Genomic DNA, 14,594 nt, shown 5'->3' on the forward strand with positions numbered 1-14,594 from the left:
TATTCTCGTGACATAGGGTGAAGTCACAAAATATGAACAGTTAAGCGACTACCGTAACTTTAGATTTATTTTAGGGTTCCGTAGCCAAATGGCAAAAAACGGAACCCTTATGGATTCGTCATGTCTGTCTGTCTGTCCGTCCATATGTCACAGCCACTTTTTTCCGTAACTGTAAGAACTATACTGTTGAAACTTGGTACGTACGTAGATGTATTCTGTGAACCGCATTAAGATTTTCACACAAAAATAGAAAAAAAATTTTTGGGGATTCCCCATACTTAGAACTAAAATCAAAAACTTTTTTCATCAAAACGATCCGTATGGGGTATCTATGAATAGGTTTTCAAAAATGATATTGAGGTTTCTAATATCATTTTTTTCTAAACTGAATAGTTTGCGCGAGAGACACTTCCAAAGTGGTAAAATGTGTGTGTGTGTGTGTGTGCCCCCCCCCCCCCCCCCCCCCCGTAACTTCTAAAATAACAGAATGAAAAATCCAAAAAAATTTATGATATACATTGCCATGCAAACTTCCACCGAAATTTTTTACCATGCAAATTTTTGAACGAATTCTTACTAGATAGTAGTTTTTTTGAATACGTCATAAATGGTACGGAACCCTTCATGGGCGAGTCCGACTCGCACTTGGCCGCTTTTTTTACATATGTTGTAACTTATTTTTAACAACTTTTCTTTTTAGGGTTCCGTAGTCAACTAGGAAGTTTCGCCATGTCCCTCTGTCTGTCTGTCTGTCTGTCTGTCCGAGGCTTTGCTCCGTGGTCGTTAGTGCTAGAAAGCTGAAATTTGGCATGGATATATCAATCAATAAAGCCGACAAAGTCGTACAATAAAATCTAAAAAAAATTTTTTTAGAGTACCTCCCCTACACGTAAAGTGGGGGTGAACATTTTTTTTCGCTTCAACCCTAGAGTGTGGGGTATCGTTGGAAAGGTCTTTCAAAACTAATAGGGGTTTTAAGAAACATTTTTTGATAAAGTGAATATATTCGGAGATAATCGCTCCGAAAGAAAAAAAAATGTGTCCCCCCCCGCCCTCTAACTTTTGAACCATAGGTCCAAAAAATATGAAAAAAATCGTGGAAGTAGAGCCATTAAAGACATTAAATGAAAACTATAGCGGACATGATCAGTTTAGCTGTTTTGAGTTATCGCAAAAAGTTTTCCCTTCATAGTAAAAAAACTTACTTTAATTAGGTACTGATTATGCAAATTTGCCTATTTGTTTAACTCGGGTGAAAGGTACCGTTTCATCCCTTGGTTAACAATTTACTATACTTTAAGCTCCAGTTTAGCTTATTGTGACGGAAGAGTAACTACGGAACCCTACACTGAGCGTGGCCCGACATGCTCTTGGCCGGTTATTTAATATGATTCAGCATATAATCAGATAAGAGTTAATTATTCCAAATACTTTTATTGTAATTCAGTATTTTACAAAAAATAACGGATTGCACTCCGGGAGTGCCGGCAGAAGTGAAAACTTGAATGGTTAGGGAATAATTTTGCACGAATTGCTTTAATTATCAGTATAAAAGTACTATCATTTATGTGGTAAAATACAATATTCATTTATTGAATATAATACACAAACATGACAATTTATATTACATTAAAAATTTAACACTTCTGAACTATTACAATTATTTAACATTACAAAGTTTATCTCTCAGAAAAATTAACTTCCATCCATAACAAAAAAAAGACAAGCAAAGAAGCCGAGCAGAAATAAGAGCTTGGTAAAAGGTATCATATTCACAACACGCTATTACTTTTTGTCTATGAGTAAATGAGACAACAATTCGCAATTACTTTCGTTTTTTCAGGCTTATCACATAGATTTAAAAAGCATAGATTACAAGTCCGCACATCCTTAGTGAAGCCACTTCAACTGCGACATAATGTCGCACTCGTTCGTACGGCCCTCGCAGTACTCAAGGTTGAGTCGGTTTGTGTACACCTCCCGGTTATAAAAATTAAGAAATACAGGAAAGATGGCTGTTTGTGCGGTGAATGGGTATCACAATTCATCACTTAATAAAAAAAAATCTCCTGATATTATATTCCACGCGTAAGCATCGAGCTTAATATGATATTATTACGTAATTGCGAATACAAAAATCCAAACCTTCATCAGCCGCCATTGCTTATAAATCTTGCCAGTTAAATTAATTATTTTACCTCCAAAATAAGTACGCTTACTTTAAGTTCCTTGTATTATTAAAGAAAATTATCTTCTTCTTCTTCCTCACGTTGTCCCGGCATTTTGCCACGGCTCATGGGAGCCTGGGGTCCGCTTGACAACTAATGACCCCAGAGGGTAAACTAGGCCTTGTTAGGATTAGTCCGGTTTCCTCACGATGTTTTCCTTCCGGAAAGCGACTGGTAAATATCAAATGATATTTCGTACATAAGCCGGGGTTTGAACCCGCGACGTCTTACCGCTAGGCCACCAGCGCTTCATTAAAGAAAATTATATTTTTCATTATTTTATTTCAATGTATATTTTTTATATAGTATTTCAGTTTAATTATTATTTTATGTAATGTTCGTTTTAGATTTTCCGACACTATAGCGCCAATACTGAACAGAGTCGGCTTGTAAGGTACCTCATTGCTTGTAAATAAGTATAAAAATGTTAATTCAAATATAGTATTTTTTTGCATATTTGTAAAATAAAATTGAATAGTAAAAGCTTATTTATTTAAACCTTATTGCCAAAAAAACAGGCGTGGCTCTCCCCGCGATTTCGTCGCGTCGCTATTTTTATTGAATTTGTATGCCAATAGGCACGACATAGTGATACCAAAATATTTATGTAACATCTCGTAATCTACCTATGTTGTACAAATAAAATCTTTGAATCTTACAAGTTGTGTTCCGCGGCCGGACCAATTTTAGTCTCTAGCAGTGGTTGCCGCGCACCACTATGGAACGGATAATTATTGATACATTTTATATAGACAAATTTGATAGATTTTGTATTAGGTAAATGACCTATGTATTTGACATTTCCTGCAGTAATGCAGTCGACCGCAGCAGTATTGCAATCACACTCACATTTTGAGGGTTCAATGTAATAATGGAACCCTAAAAAGCTTTTTGTTACAAAATTAAAAATCTACACACTTCCAAATTATTGATAACCAAGTAAAAGAATGTTGTTAAAATACCCCTACTCTGACGGGAATAAATAAATACTGGCAACACATTTATGTATAGTTGTTTGCGTTCCTGAGCGTAAGACACGAGCGTCGCACGCACACGTCGATCGTGTTTCGGCTTCACTTTTGGCTGATTAGCCGCATGGCGACTATCGGTCTTTGTGTATTATGTCTGTGGCTTGTCACTAAAATGAACTGAGCAAATTGCCAATGGATGTAACATAATCCAGCCAAATTAAATATATAATTGTTATTTCAGAGTAGGTGTCAATACGTACAACTTTACATAGTCGTATCATATTAGTTGAAATATTTCGCAGGATATCAGCGGTCATTGTGCCGATTTTTAATTATATTGTTAATATTCCTGACAGATTGTTGAAAACCGTGCTGAGTTTTTAAAGTGAAACTTTTATTACATCGTCTCAAACTTTTTCGTCTGTGTGTTGCATGTCGCGTGACCAAAGAGTAAAGTAAGTATACAGGTAAAGAGAGCCCTCTTGAAGCATTTTATGGAAACTCATCTGAAAGCGCCATCTCTGATTTCCTCCCCAATACGTGTATTTTCGTCCTACAAAATATTAGGTCTACTTGGTCGGTTTAAAGGTAATATTTTTGTTTGGTTTCTTGTGACAAAATTGGTTACAAGAAATCGTAAAAAAAATTTACTTCTAAACCGACTAAGTAGACCTAATAATATGTAAAGAAGGTTTTAAAAGAATGAAGAGAAAATAAAAAAACCTAATAGTAACGTAAGTATGTTTATTGCTTTCAATTTGGTATACAAGATAGTAATAGAGTAGGTGTAAGTACTTGCAGCTCCTAATCTCTTTGGAATTGTTCTTCTTTTTAGCCTTGTTCGCCTTTATGCACAAAGCTGCCTTGCCCTCCTTTTCTGTGACTTATGTATCTCAATCTGACAGTACTCTTTGGTATTCTGACTTGCAAGGTTCTCAACTTCCTTCTTTGACATTGAGCTAACTGGACTTGCATTCAAAATATTCCGGAGGTACCTAAAGTGTCTAGGATCTTGCACATTAGGAGAATTTAGGGTAATTCGTCTAGCTCTGTAGCTCCGTAAGCAGTTCGCTCCAGATATTCTCTAAAATTGACACATGAGTAATAATGTCGTGATTTGGGTCTTGTAGCCCATACAAATGGGGATTTTGGTGTGGACCGGGCATTTGACGACCGCTCTCAGCCACACCCATAGCACAATTGTCTGAGAGTTTAAATGTCAGCCTAGGCAAAGTGTTGCCGCGTTAAGAAAAAATACCCTCAGGTGCGTAAAATAATTCACGATTGAATTATATCGATTTTAAAGCCAAACGTTCATCTTTTGGGGGCCGGTCATCTTTTGACACCCTAGTGTAGTGTGTGTATGTCTATGTGTAGTAGTGTAGTTAAGTATACTATGAAAAAATTGTTGCAGTGAAATTTCGCACCATGGCGCGTGATGATATACTACTGGCTACGTATGTTTTTTTTTTTTCAACAAGAAAAACCAATCGGTATGCCGTAACGTACGCGCATATTGCGCAATTTCCGTAAGAAAACCCATTCTCCAGAATACTTATTATCTACAGTCATGGGTAAATAAAACAGAATGGAGAAATGAATCACAAGTAACCGACGACAATGTTTCACACTTTTAAGGAAAATCCAAAGTAGCGAAGAGTCTACGCATTGCGCATAGATACATCTACATGTGGCAAAAAACATACCACATAACCAGACTCGCCAGCCACTCTACCTAAATGCAACTCCACGGATGTTGTAGGCAGGTACTTAACTAAGTACCTACAGTAACAATATCCGAACAAGTCCGGAATGAACTTGGGTGCGAAACCAGATTATTTGACAAATAACATCTCAAATAATGCCTAATGGCTCCTCTACACGATGGCCCTCCAAGTACAAGTGCCGTCCAAGAGGGGGCGCCTAAATTGGCGAAAAATGGATTATTTTCAAAAACATTGATTGTTCTCGCCGCGTCGAACGAGTGAATTGTGTTGTGCGAATGCGAGCGAAACAAAAGTTTTCCGAATCCAGCATAAGAGGCGATTACGCATCGTACTTGTACGAGTTACAGAACCCGAGGTCACGTAACACTGGTTCGCCTGAGAACTGCGCGATCAATGGGAACAAAGACAAGGTCGATGGCGCCGCCGCACTGTAGGCTGAAATTCGGTTACCATTTTAACATAGAAACCAAAGTTGTTATTTTTTTTTAATATTAAAATAGGAATTGCCTAGCATTGTAATGGTAACGTTTAAATTTGGGACAATTTGGCATAAAGTGTGGAGTAATGATTTTTTTCACACCACCTGCTCGACAATGCCAAATTATATAGGTATCATGCAAACCTTACCAAAAGCAAATCATTATAGCCCTTGGCTTTAGCCGGGTAGTAATATTGTACTGAATTTAATTATAACAAGCCGGCTTATAAAGTGATTAAATTTCACTTCTCATAGTTCTTATTGTTATGTTTTTAAAGTCTAATTTCGTGAAGTCCGTACAGCGGCACACGCGGCGCCGCGGCCGCCGCACTGATTTGAAAATCGAATTTTCTCATGCATGCATCTCATTGATGTTATGTTCCTTATAATAGGACTGCAAAGTATGACGTTTCAGGTGCGGCTAGGACAAGAGGCCGTTAATGGAATTTCACACAAATCTTGCAGGCTTGGGCCGGCAAAGTCCTCTTTTTTAATTTCCATTCCACATAAATTTGTGGCTCAGGCATCATGACATTCTGCCGCTATGCGCCTGCTGGTATATACTTAGTGCAGTTTTATTTACATAATAAATCCACATGAACATGCAAATAACATATTATTATCAATTTTTTCTTAACTATACATATACACATTGAAATATTTATATTTCGTCTCAATATTAGGTAGCGGTAAAAATGTGTCTCTAACCGTATAGAAAAAAAAGGTTTGGGGGGAAACTTGATAATTATTCGCTGTAATTCTGTTTTATCGGATTTAATTTTGTTGTTTGTAATCTTGTTTTGTTATAAATAATTCAATATGAGTTCGGACGAAACTACCGACAAAGAAATGATTACAAAAAAATGCCCACAGTTTCTCAGAACACGTGTTTTTGGCATATTTTAAAGAACTGGTAGAAACTAAAAAGTCTTCAACATTGTGTGTTAATGTTTTGTTTACTAAACATCTTTTAACCCGAAATGCATTGTGTGTATTTTAAACTGTAATTCGACAGTTTAGACTACAACGCTTAATATATATGTAAGTTTATAGGGTTGCCCACCTCAGACCTATTCGGCCTGGCTCGCTCAGCCGTCTATATGTCTTCGGCCGGCAACCCCTCTCGTCACGGCCTCTCTAGTACATAATGTACTATTATTAATTCGAAAATCGTACTGGCCACCACAAGCTGAATATTGTTTATGAATAAATAAATTGGAAAATACAAAAGACGGGAATGCTATAAGACGCATGACGCTGTGTATCAAACATTCATTTTCATTTATTTTAATAAAATATTGTTTAGCCTTAGTTTTTTTTTATTGTCTCGCAGGAGGTAAGAAAAGTAGAGTATACTCCTCGGAGATAAAGCTGTTTTTATCTTGGGCGCGCTTGAATCCTGAACGCAAGGAAGGACTCAGATTTAACTCCCGAGCGCAGCGAGGGGGTTATTACTTAATTACCGAGCGAAGCGTAGGAATTAAGACTGAGTCCTGAGTGCAGTGAATGTAAAACAGTACGTTATCCCCTTGGTGTATAATCTACTATTTATCGATAAAAAATATGGACTTTCAGTATGACCTAAGTATGATCCACTAGCCAGCAGAGGTTTTCTCGGTATCTAAGTTCTAAAGATGTCAATGTGCCATCAAGAGATTGACATAGGTAGATTGTGTAACTTGCAAATATTGGCGGTAAACGACGGAGCAAATAAATTGCGTAAATAGTGTATTTACCTTAAGAGGCGTAGACTGCGGTTAGCGGTTACACATTTATTTATATTTTATGTTTATTAATTGATAGTTCCTAAGCTAACATACTCCAATGGCAAAGCACTTTCGCAACATTTCTGTTTCGCGCCTATAGCATTGTTTTAAAGTTGCCTTGTGTCAATTTCGTAAGTCCTATTTTACTGGACTGAAAATCAAATTTAAATAAAAATAACCAAAAATTACTTTAAGTAGGTGGGGTGGGGTGGTGTATCTACTAGGTACATTGAAATATATATGTTACCGGAAATGTATGTAATCCGTCATTATATACAATTCCTAGGAAATGTATGTAATTCCTAAAATCGCACGGAAATGTGTAAAACAAATTATATTAGACACATTTCCTAGGAAATTTATACATTTCCTAAATAGCAATCGGAAATGTAAAATAGTTGAGATATCAATGGGTACGCGGGGATAGCGGGGCGAGGGGAGGTTCCAACCGAATTATTGAGAATTTAAAAACATATTGGCCTACTTTAAATATTATTCATGGTAAACCCAGGCATTCGCAAAGTCAGGGGAGTGTGGAAAGAGCAAATCAGGATATTGAAAATATGTTGACCACGTGGATGCAAGATAATAATAATTCACATTGGAGTGAGGGTTTGAGATTTGTGCAACTCATGAAAAACAGAGCTTTTCACGCTGGTATTAAGCAATCTCCTTATGAGGCACTTTTCGGGTGTAAAGTAAAAGTTGGTTTACAGTTACCCAATGATTTCACGCAAAATGTTGAAACTGAAGAGGATTTGGATAAAATTATACAGGACCTTACCAAAAAGGAAGAAGATCCCGAAGTCACTTGTGAACTCACTAAGGTGAACACGGAGGCAAGCCAAGTTTCTAACAACGATAAAAAAAAAAGAAATATTATAGGTGTAGTTTTGGCTAAAACCGATGATGAGCTTTATCAAATTGGTACCAAGAACGGAATCTTAAAACAATTATATTCTCGATCTCAGATTAATGTGTGTCCAAGAGTTCTTCTCAACGCAGAGGATATACCGAGTACGGAAATGGCACTACGGTCAGTTGCTAACCTACAATCCACTGGAACGGGTCAGGGATTTAAAAAGTGCCTTTGCAAGAAAAACTGTACTACAGCAAGATGTCTGTGCTATAAAAATAAATTATTGTGTACTTCCGAGGGCCATTCCAGCTTACCCTGCAAAAATAAATAGCCATATGGACTGAATAGTTTACATTTAACATAGTACGAAGCAAGAAATATTGCTTTGCTAATCCGCGAGAAAATAACGTGTTAGTTAATCAGTGCTAACCCGTTATACTTACTTGCGTATTTTTACATGCAATTAATGTTCTCTCCCTTCCACCGCAAAAATAAATACGCAAATAAATATAACAACTCAAACCAACAAAAGTACAAAACTCGGAATCATCAGAAAAATAGTATAGTTAATAATATGTTATATGCTGCACGATCCTAGCATAATTTATGTTGGAAAATGCAATTTTCGAAATTTTAAAATCTAACGACATTCCTGTGGCTTTTAGGACAAACAACACTTTGCACTCTAAACTTTGCAATGGGAAAGATAAGATCGAGAAGGAAAAAATATCTGGAGTTTATAAGCTTACTTGTGATAATTGTAATATAGTGTATGTGGGGCAAACATGCCGTAATTTCACTACCAGGTATAAGGAGCATGTTGCGTCACACATACACAACCATCCAATAAAAGTCTAATTTTGCGAAGCACTTGATAGACAGTGGCCATGCTTTACCTGAGAATTTTATTATTCTTTTGATGTTTTACATGTTTGCGAGAAAGGATAGCGTTTGAGTGTTCTAGAACATTTGGAAATAATTAGGTACAACAATAGGGGGATCATTCTTAACGAACAGTTGAATGTTGCGTCATCGCCGTTATTACGATTTTTTCCATCTCACTCACACTTGCACAGTAGGTCCTTGCTTCTTTCGCACCAAAAGGGTTTTGGTGAGAGATGCCTTTCCATCCTTCTTCGGTATTTTTGGCGGTATCTGGTCGCCGCCCGTGACGACGGGCGGGTCTTTCTTGTGCCCGATTCAAGGGGCGAGGGCTTCTAGGCCATGGTCATGGCTTTGTTGTTTTTGTCTCTTCTGTGTCCTCTTCTCTTCTAAAAAAGGCTGCCGGGGCCGTCCGGGCTGCTTAAGAGCGCCAACAGTGCGTCGACCTCTAATACAGCGGGGGGCGGCGTGGTTCTGGCGCTGCTGCTTGTCTTCTTGAGGTGGCTGGAGTCATCGGCTTCACTTTCGTCGGTGACCCGGGCTCTCTCTCCTGCCGCGGTCTTGACACCCCCCTTTGGGTGGGGGGGTTTGCCGGGGCCATCAGGGTTGATGGCGCCGACTCTTCCACCGTGGGCTTCTGGATCGCGGCGTTGGTTTGAGGTCCCGGGCGGGACGGGGCCGAGAAATAAGTTGTCCCGGCTTTCCACGATTTGTAGGCTTCTTGAACTCCGGCAGTTTCTGTGGTTTCCAGGGTGGGGCCCCCTGCAATTTTTGCAGGTGGCCTTCACTGTGCGGGGTCTGGTGCACTGGTCTGCGCGGTGAGGCTCGGCGCAGCGGACACAGGCAACTTCCCGGTGACAGCCATGGGAGGAGTGGCCAAAGCCCTGGCAGCGGTGGCATTGTGCGGGCCCCCTCTTCCCGCGCCATGCCTCCACTTTCACTACACGGATGTAGAGCAGCTCTGACACCCCGTAGATGCTCGCGTGGTCCCGGGCGGTCCCCACGAGCTGCACGAAGTAAATTGAGCCCGGGCGTCCCGCTCTCGCGGAGATCTCCTTGGCGTATTCCACGGGGTGTCCCTGCTTCTCCAAGGCGTCCAAAAGGCGTCCTCGAAGATCCATAAATCTGATATTGGGGTCTTCGAGGGGAGGCCTCTGACGGCAATTTTAAGCCGCTTTTCCGTCTCCAGCCCGTAGATGTTGAAGAGCGGCTTGATGACGTCTGTGGCCTCCCCTTTCTTCTTAGCTTCTTCGATGGAGGTGATCGCTGCGTCCTCCATCTTCGTCAGGTGGCGTATGATGAGGCGGTATTCTGCCTCAGAGCGGGGTTCAAAGCGGATGTCCTCCCCTTTCGGCTTAGTGGAGGGCGGCTCCCCGAGCTCCTGCGTTAGGTCCTCCAAGACCTTCGGCCAGCTCGGCAATATGTCGGCAACGATGGCGGGGTATCTGAGTTTTTTCTCTTTTTGTGTACCCACACCATCGTTGCTGCAAGGCTGCGCGCTACTATCGCTCTTTTTAGTAGCTGTATTATTTTTTTGGTTGCTGTTATTATTATTATTTTTGTTTTTGGCAGCCTTGCTGCCGGAGGCTGCGGAGCTCGGGACTGTTGAGCCCGAGGGGAGGGCTGCGGCGTCCGCGTAGCTGTCGCTAGTGCTGGGTCTAGGTCCTGTGGCCTGGGGGTCCGGCACTGGAGCTTCGGTGTCGCTGTCGCGTCGAGTTGTGTCGCTGTCGGTGGCTTTTTTAGGGCCGGGTGCAGCGTGCGGGGCGGCTCCTGGGCGGGCGCGGAGTCGCGGGTCTGTGGGCGGCGAAGCTTTCTGGCAGACCCTCTTCGGGTCTCGCTTGTCGGGTGGGCTGCTCTCCGGCTTCCTCTTCACTGCCGAGGGTGATAGGGCATTCGGGTTCTCCTCCAGGAAGCGGAGGAATGCGGCGTCTTCTGGAAGCAGCTCTACGCGTTCTCCCAGGGCGTGCCCTTGCAGCCTGATGTAGGCCGCCATCCACGCCTCCATGCCTGGAGACATGTTACCGACCTGCCCCAGTCGGGCCACTAGGATGCGATCCCGATCCAGTAGCTCGAGAGGGGTAAGTCGGAGCTGAGCTTCCCGCGGGACCGGCGAGAAGGTGCGTCCGGGGCCTGCGTCGGCCGAGTGCCACGGCTTTGGGGAGCCGTCGGCGGGAGCGGTTGTTGCGGCGTCCGTGATTTCGGCGATGTCGTCGTCGAAATCGGCGTCTGGCTGCAACGTCGTTGGCGTAGGTGGGTGCGAAAACCCGCTTTCCGTACTACCTACCTTGGTTTCCGTATGCGAGTTTCGTGCGGGTGTACGGAGAAACTCGCGTTTCGAACTACCCACCCTATCCGAAGGGCCGGGGGGGTCGCGAGTTTCCTCGTTGCGGCTGCGGGTGGGATTGAAAATCCATTTCGTCGAGTACCCGCCCGACCCGGAGGGGGGGGGGGGGGGGGTGCCGAAGATGCACGAAGAGATGCATCTTCGGTGTCAATCGGGTGTGGAGATCCGCTTGCGACGCATCACCGGCCGTGATCCAAGCTGCAGTTCCTCTCCCGGGGATTCCGTGTTAGCGGGGCCGGGGTCTGGTTCCGCAGTTTGGGCGACCGGTTACAGGCTTCAGTGGGCAGCAGGCTGTCTTCTCCGGCGAGCCGGGCTCATTCCGACGAACTTTTCACTCAGGAAAAGTGCGTACGAGTTGCAAGAGAGCTGGTGCAGGTGCGTCCGAACAAGGTGGCTCCAGTGGCGCTCCTTGCACAGTAGGGGGACTGGTCAAGGTATAAATATGGCCGACCATTCTAGACAGCTCATTCAGTTGTCGGGTGTCAGACCGTCAACATCTCCAGCATCTCCTGAGGATGCCTCGTAGAGAGGCGATACACGTGTCGAGTTTTGTACTTTTGGTGGTGTGGGTTGTTATATTTATTTGCGTATTTATTTTTGCGGTGGAAGGGTGGGAACATTAATTGCATGTAAAAATACGCAAGTAAGTATAACGGGCTGGCACTGATTAACTAACACGTTATTTTCTCGCGGATTAGCAAAGTAATATTCCTTGCTTTAATTAACATGGATTTCCGCAAAGTTACGCCTGATTCTATTAATTATAAAGACTTACTTTAATATTGTGACATTTATAATTACTTAAATAACAGACTGATTACTTACCAAACGAAAGTTTCACTTTATAAGAATAATATAAGTCGATTTTGTGATAAATACATTTTAAAAGTTACTAGATAGTTGATTTTCGAAGCTTTCATTAGTAAGATAATATGAAGATTATTATATTTTATGATATGATTGTTACCTGAACGTTGTTGTCTCAACGAGTGCTTTAATAAAAATGATTATTCTCATTTTAACAACGTGTTTTATAAAGCATTATTTTTATACATTTCCTAATCCGATATTGGAATTATATACAATTCCTAGGAATTTTACATATTTCCTAGGACAAGTATGTATTAAATAGTTTTTGAAACCATATTTTATACATTTCCTAAATAGCTTCGGAATTGTATACATTTCCTAGGATTTGTATACAATTCCTAGATTTCATACATTTCCGGTAACATATACACAAGGACTAAACTCAAAACTGGCAAAGGAAATATTGGTAGTGAAAGCTTATTTTAAAAGCTTACTCAAAGACGAAAAACCCTAGCCAATTATCTACGAGTTAATTAGTTACGGCTTATTTTACATTCACAACTCGTTCAAACCGCAGCCGCGAATACACGATGCATTTTTTTTTGTTGTCATACAACACGTCACGGCTTACGACAAAGCAACGTGTATCATCACTTCGAGATAAGCCTACAGGAAACTATAGAAGGTCTATATAAAGTGTTTGCTGCCGCCGCTTCAAGCATACCGCCAGCAAACGCTACATAGAGCTGTAGTTACCTTCAGTTGAACTCTTCGTGGTATAGTTAACGATGATCAAACTTGTGGTGGTAATATTGGGGGCGTTGGTGGCGCTGGCGGCGGCAAAGCAATTCGAGAAGTGCGAGCTAGTACGAGAGCTCAGGAAGCAAGGCTTCCCCGAACTCCAGATGAGAGACTGTAAGTATATCGTACACAGTGGTATACTATGTATAGTTTGTTATTTGACAACGTTTCTGATACCACGATGTCATTACAGGGGTGTGCCTGGTGGAGAAGGAGAGCGGTTTCCGCACGGACGCGATCGGCAAGCTGAACGGAGACAACTCCTGGGACCACGGGCTCTTCCAGGTCAACGACCGCTACTGGTGCACGCGCGACGGTCCACCCGGCCTCGAGTGCAACGTCTCTTGCACAGGTAAGCTAGCATACCTACAAAAGACATGTTTAGAAGTAGTCAATGAGCTCGGTTGTTGACGGTAGGTACGTGTGTTGCAGCACTACGCACGGACGACATCACCGCGGCGGCGACCTGTGTGAAGAAGATTTACGCGCGCCACGGCTTCGGCGGCTGGACGGCCTGGAAGGTGCACTGCCAGGGAACCAAGCCCGATATCTCCAACTGCTAGATGCTCTATATATAGACACACATCAAACGCTTAATTTAAAACATTTATTTATAATATAATCCACAAAAACTCCGTCGCCTTGCAGCTTGAAGATTTACTTTTCTCAAAAGTTAATTTTTATTTACGTCCGAGCGTATGTTGCGACCAGGGATGACCATTAGAATAGATAACTAGACTTATCGACGACAACGTAGGACCTACCTGCTAAGGTAAATTACCAAAGTTGTCACTCTCTTCATTTCTTTGTTGCAATATAATAAATAACTAGCCAAGGAATTAGCTGGAGTTTCTGAAGAGCTTAACTTTGGGTATTGAGTGGGTATCTCCATTAGGTACCTGTTTACACATAAACTATTCAGATTTTTTTCACGAATAAAAATTAAGTATCTGTTTATACACATCCTGTTTTTTTACAACAGCATTGGGAGGGTGTTCGTTCACCCAGCCCTCCTACTAGAGGAGAGTTGGTAGATATTTATTTTTAAGGTAGGTATTTGAGGCAAGCGGAGGCTTGTGAAAATTAGAATTGCTTCAAGAACGAGGTTGATATAGCCCAGCTACCCTCCAGCCATGCAGTTCTGATTTAAGGTATGATAGAATTAAGTATGAGGCAAATTTTTAACTCGCCTCAAATACTTACCCTAAAATGTTTACCAGCTCTCGGACCATACCGATCGCCTGGCACCCAATCCTTCACACTTTCCCATACCTTCAGTTTAAGCGCCCTTGCCATCACGGCGCCCGGTGCCATGGCGGACACGCCATACTTACATCGGTTACATCAAAAATCATTTGCGTTTCTATGTGTGAATGGCAGAACTTAGTGAAAGCCGTACGAGCCCTACTTCAAAGAAAAACCGCAAATTGATGTACAGTTTCGCCATTTAGCACACGCATACTCCAAAAAAAATACCCGATTCCTAAAACAAAATCCCTTAGGAAGATAGAGCTGAGTAATATTTTTTTGTATGAAAAAAATCTGACAGTCAACATGGCGGATGTACTTTATTACGCTATGATCCCGCGATTATTGATAAATTCTATAAAAACAAATTTTTGTACTTTCATATTCAATTATAATATTAACAATTTTTTTTGTGGTTTTCAAGTTTTACTCATTTACATGTTGCTTGCTATTACACTTTTGCAGGCGTTATAATTATAT

General features: G+C 41.5%; 2 protein-coding genes across 2 annotated transcripts in view; one reads left to right on the forward strand and one right to left on the reverse strand.

Annotated features, from left to right (window-relative positions):
* Positions 1-576: 576 nt before the first annotated feature.
* LOC133534609 (uncharacterized) overlaps positions 577-14,594 on the reverse strand; it is a 201,521-nt gene continuing 187,503 nt past the window's right edge. Inside the window, exon 2 of the mRNA XM_061873807.1 lies at positions 577-692. The gene's annotated coding sequence lies outside the window, so the exon portion shown is untranslated. The remainder of the gene's footprint in view (positions 693-14,594) is intronic.
* LOC133534589 (lysozyme-like) lies at positions 12,492-13,827 on the forward strand. Its single transcript, XM_061873762.1, has 3 exons — positions 12,492-12,980; positions 13,060-13,218; positions 13,299-13,827. Exons 1-3 carry the CDS (start codon positions 12,854-12,856, stop codon positions 13,427-13,429), a joined length of 417 nt encoding a protein of 138 aa, XP_061729746.1. The 5' UTR covers positions 12,492-12,853; the 3' UTR covers positions 13,430-13,827.

This window comes from Cydia pomonella, chromosome 2, assembly GCF_033807575.1.
Source record: "Cydia pomonella isolate Wapato2018A chromosome 2, ilCydPomo1, whole genome shotgun sequence".
Taxonomy (NCBI): Eukaryota; Metazoa; Arthropoda; class Insecta; order Lepidoptera; family Tortricidae; genus Cydia; species Cydia pomonella.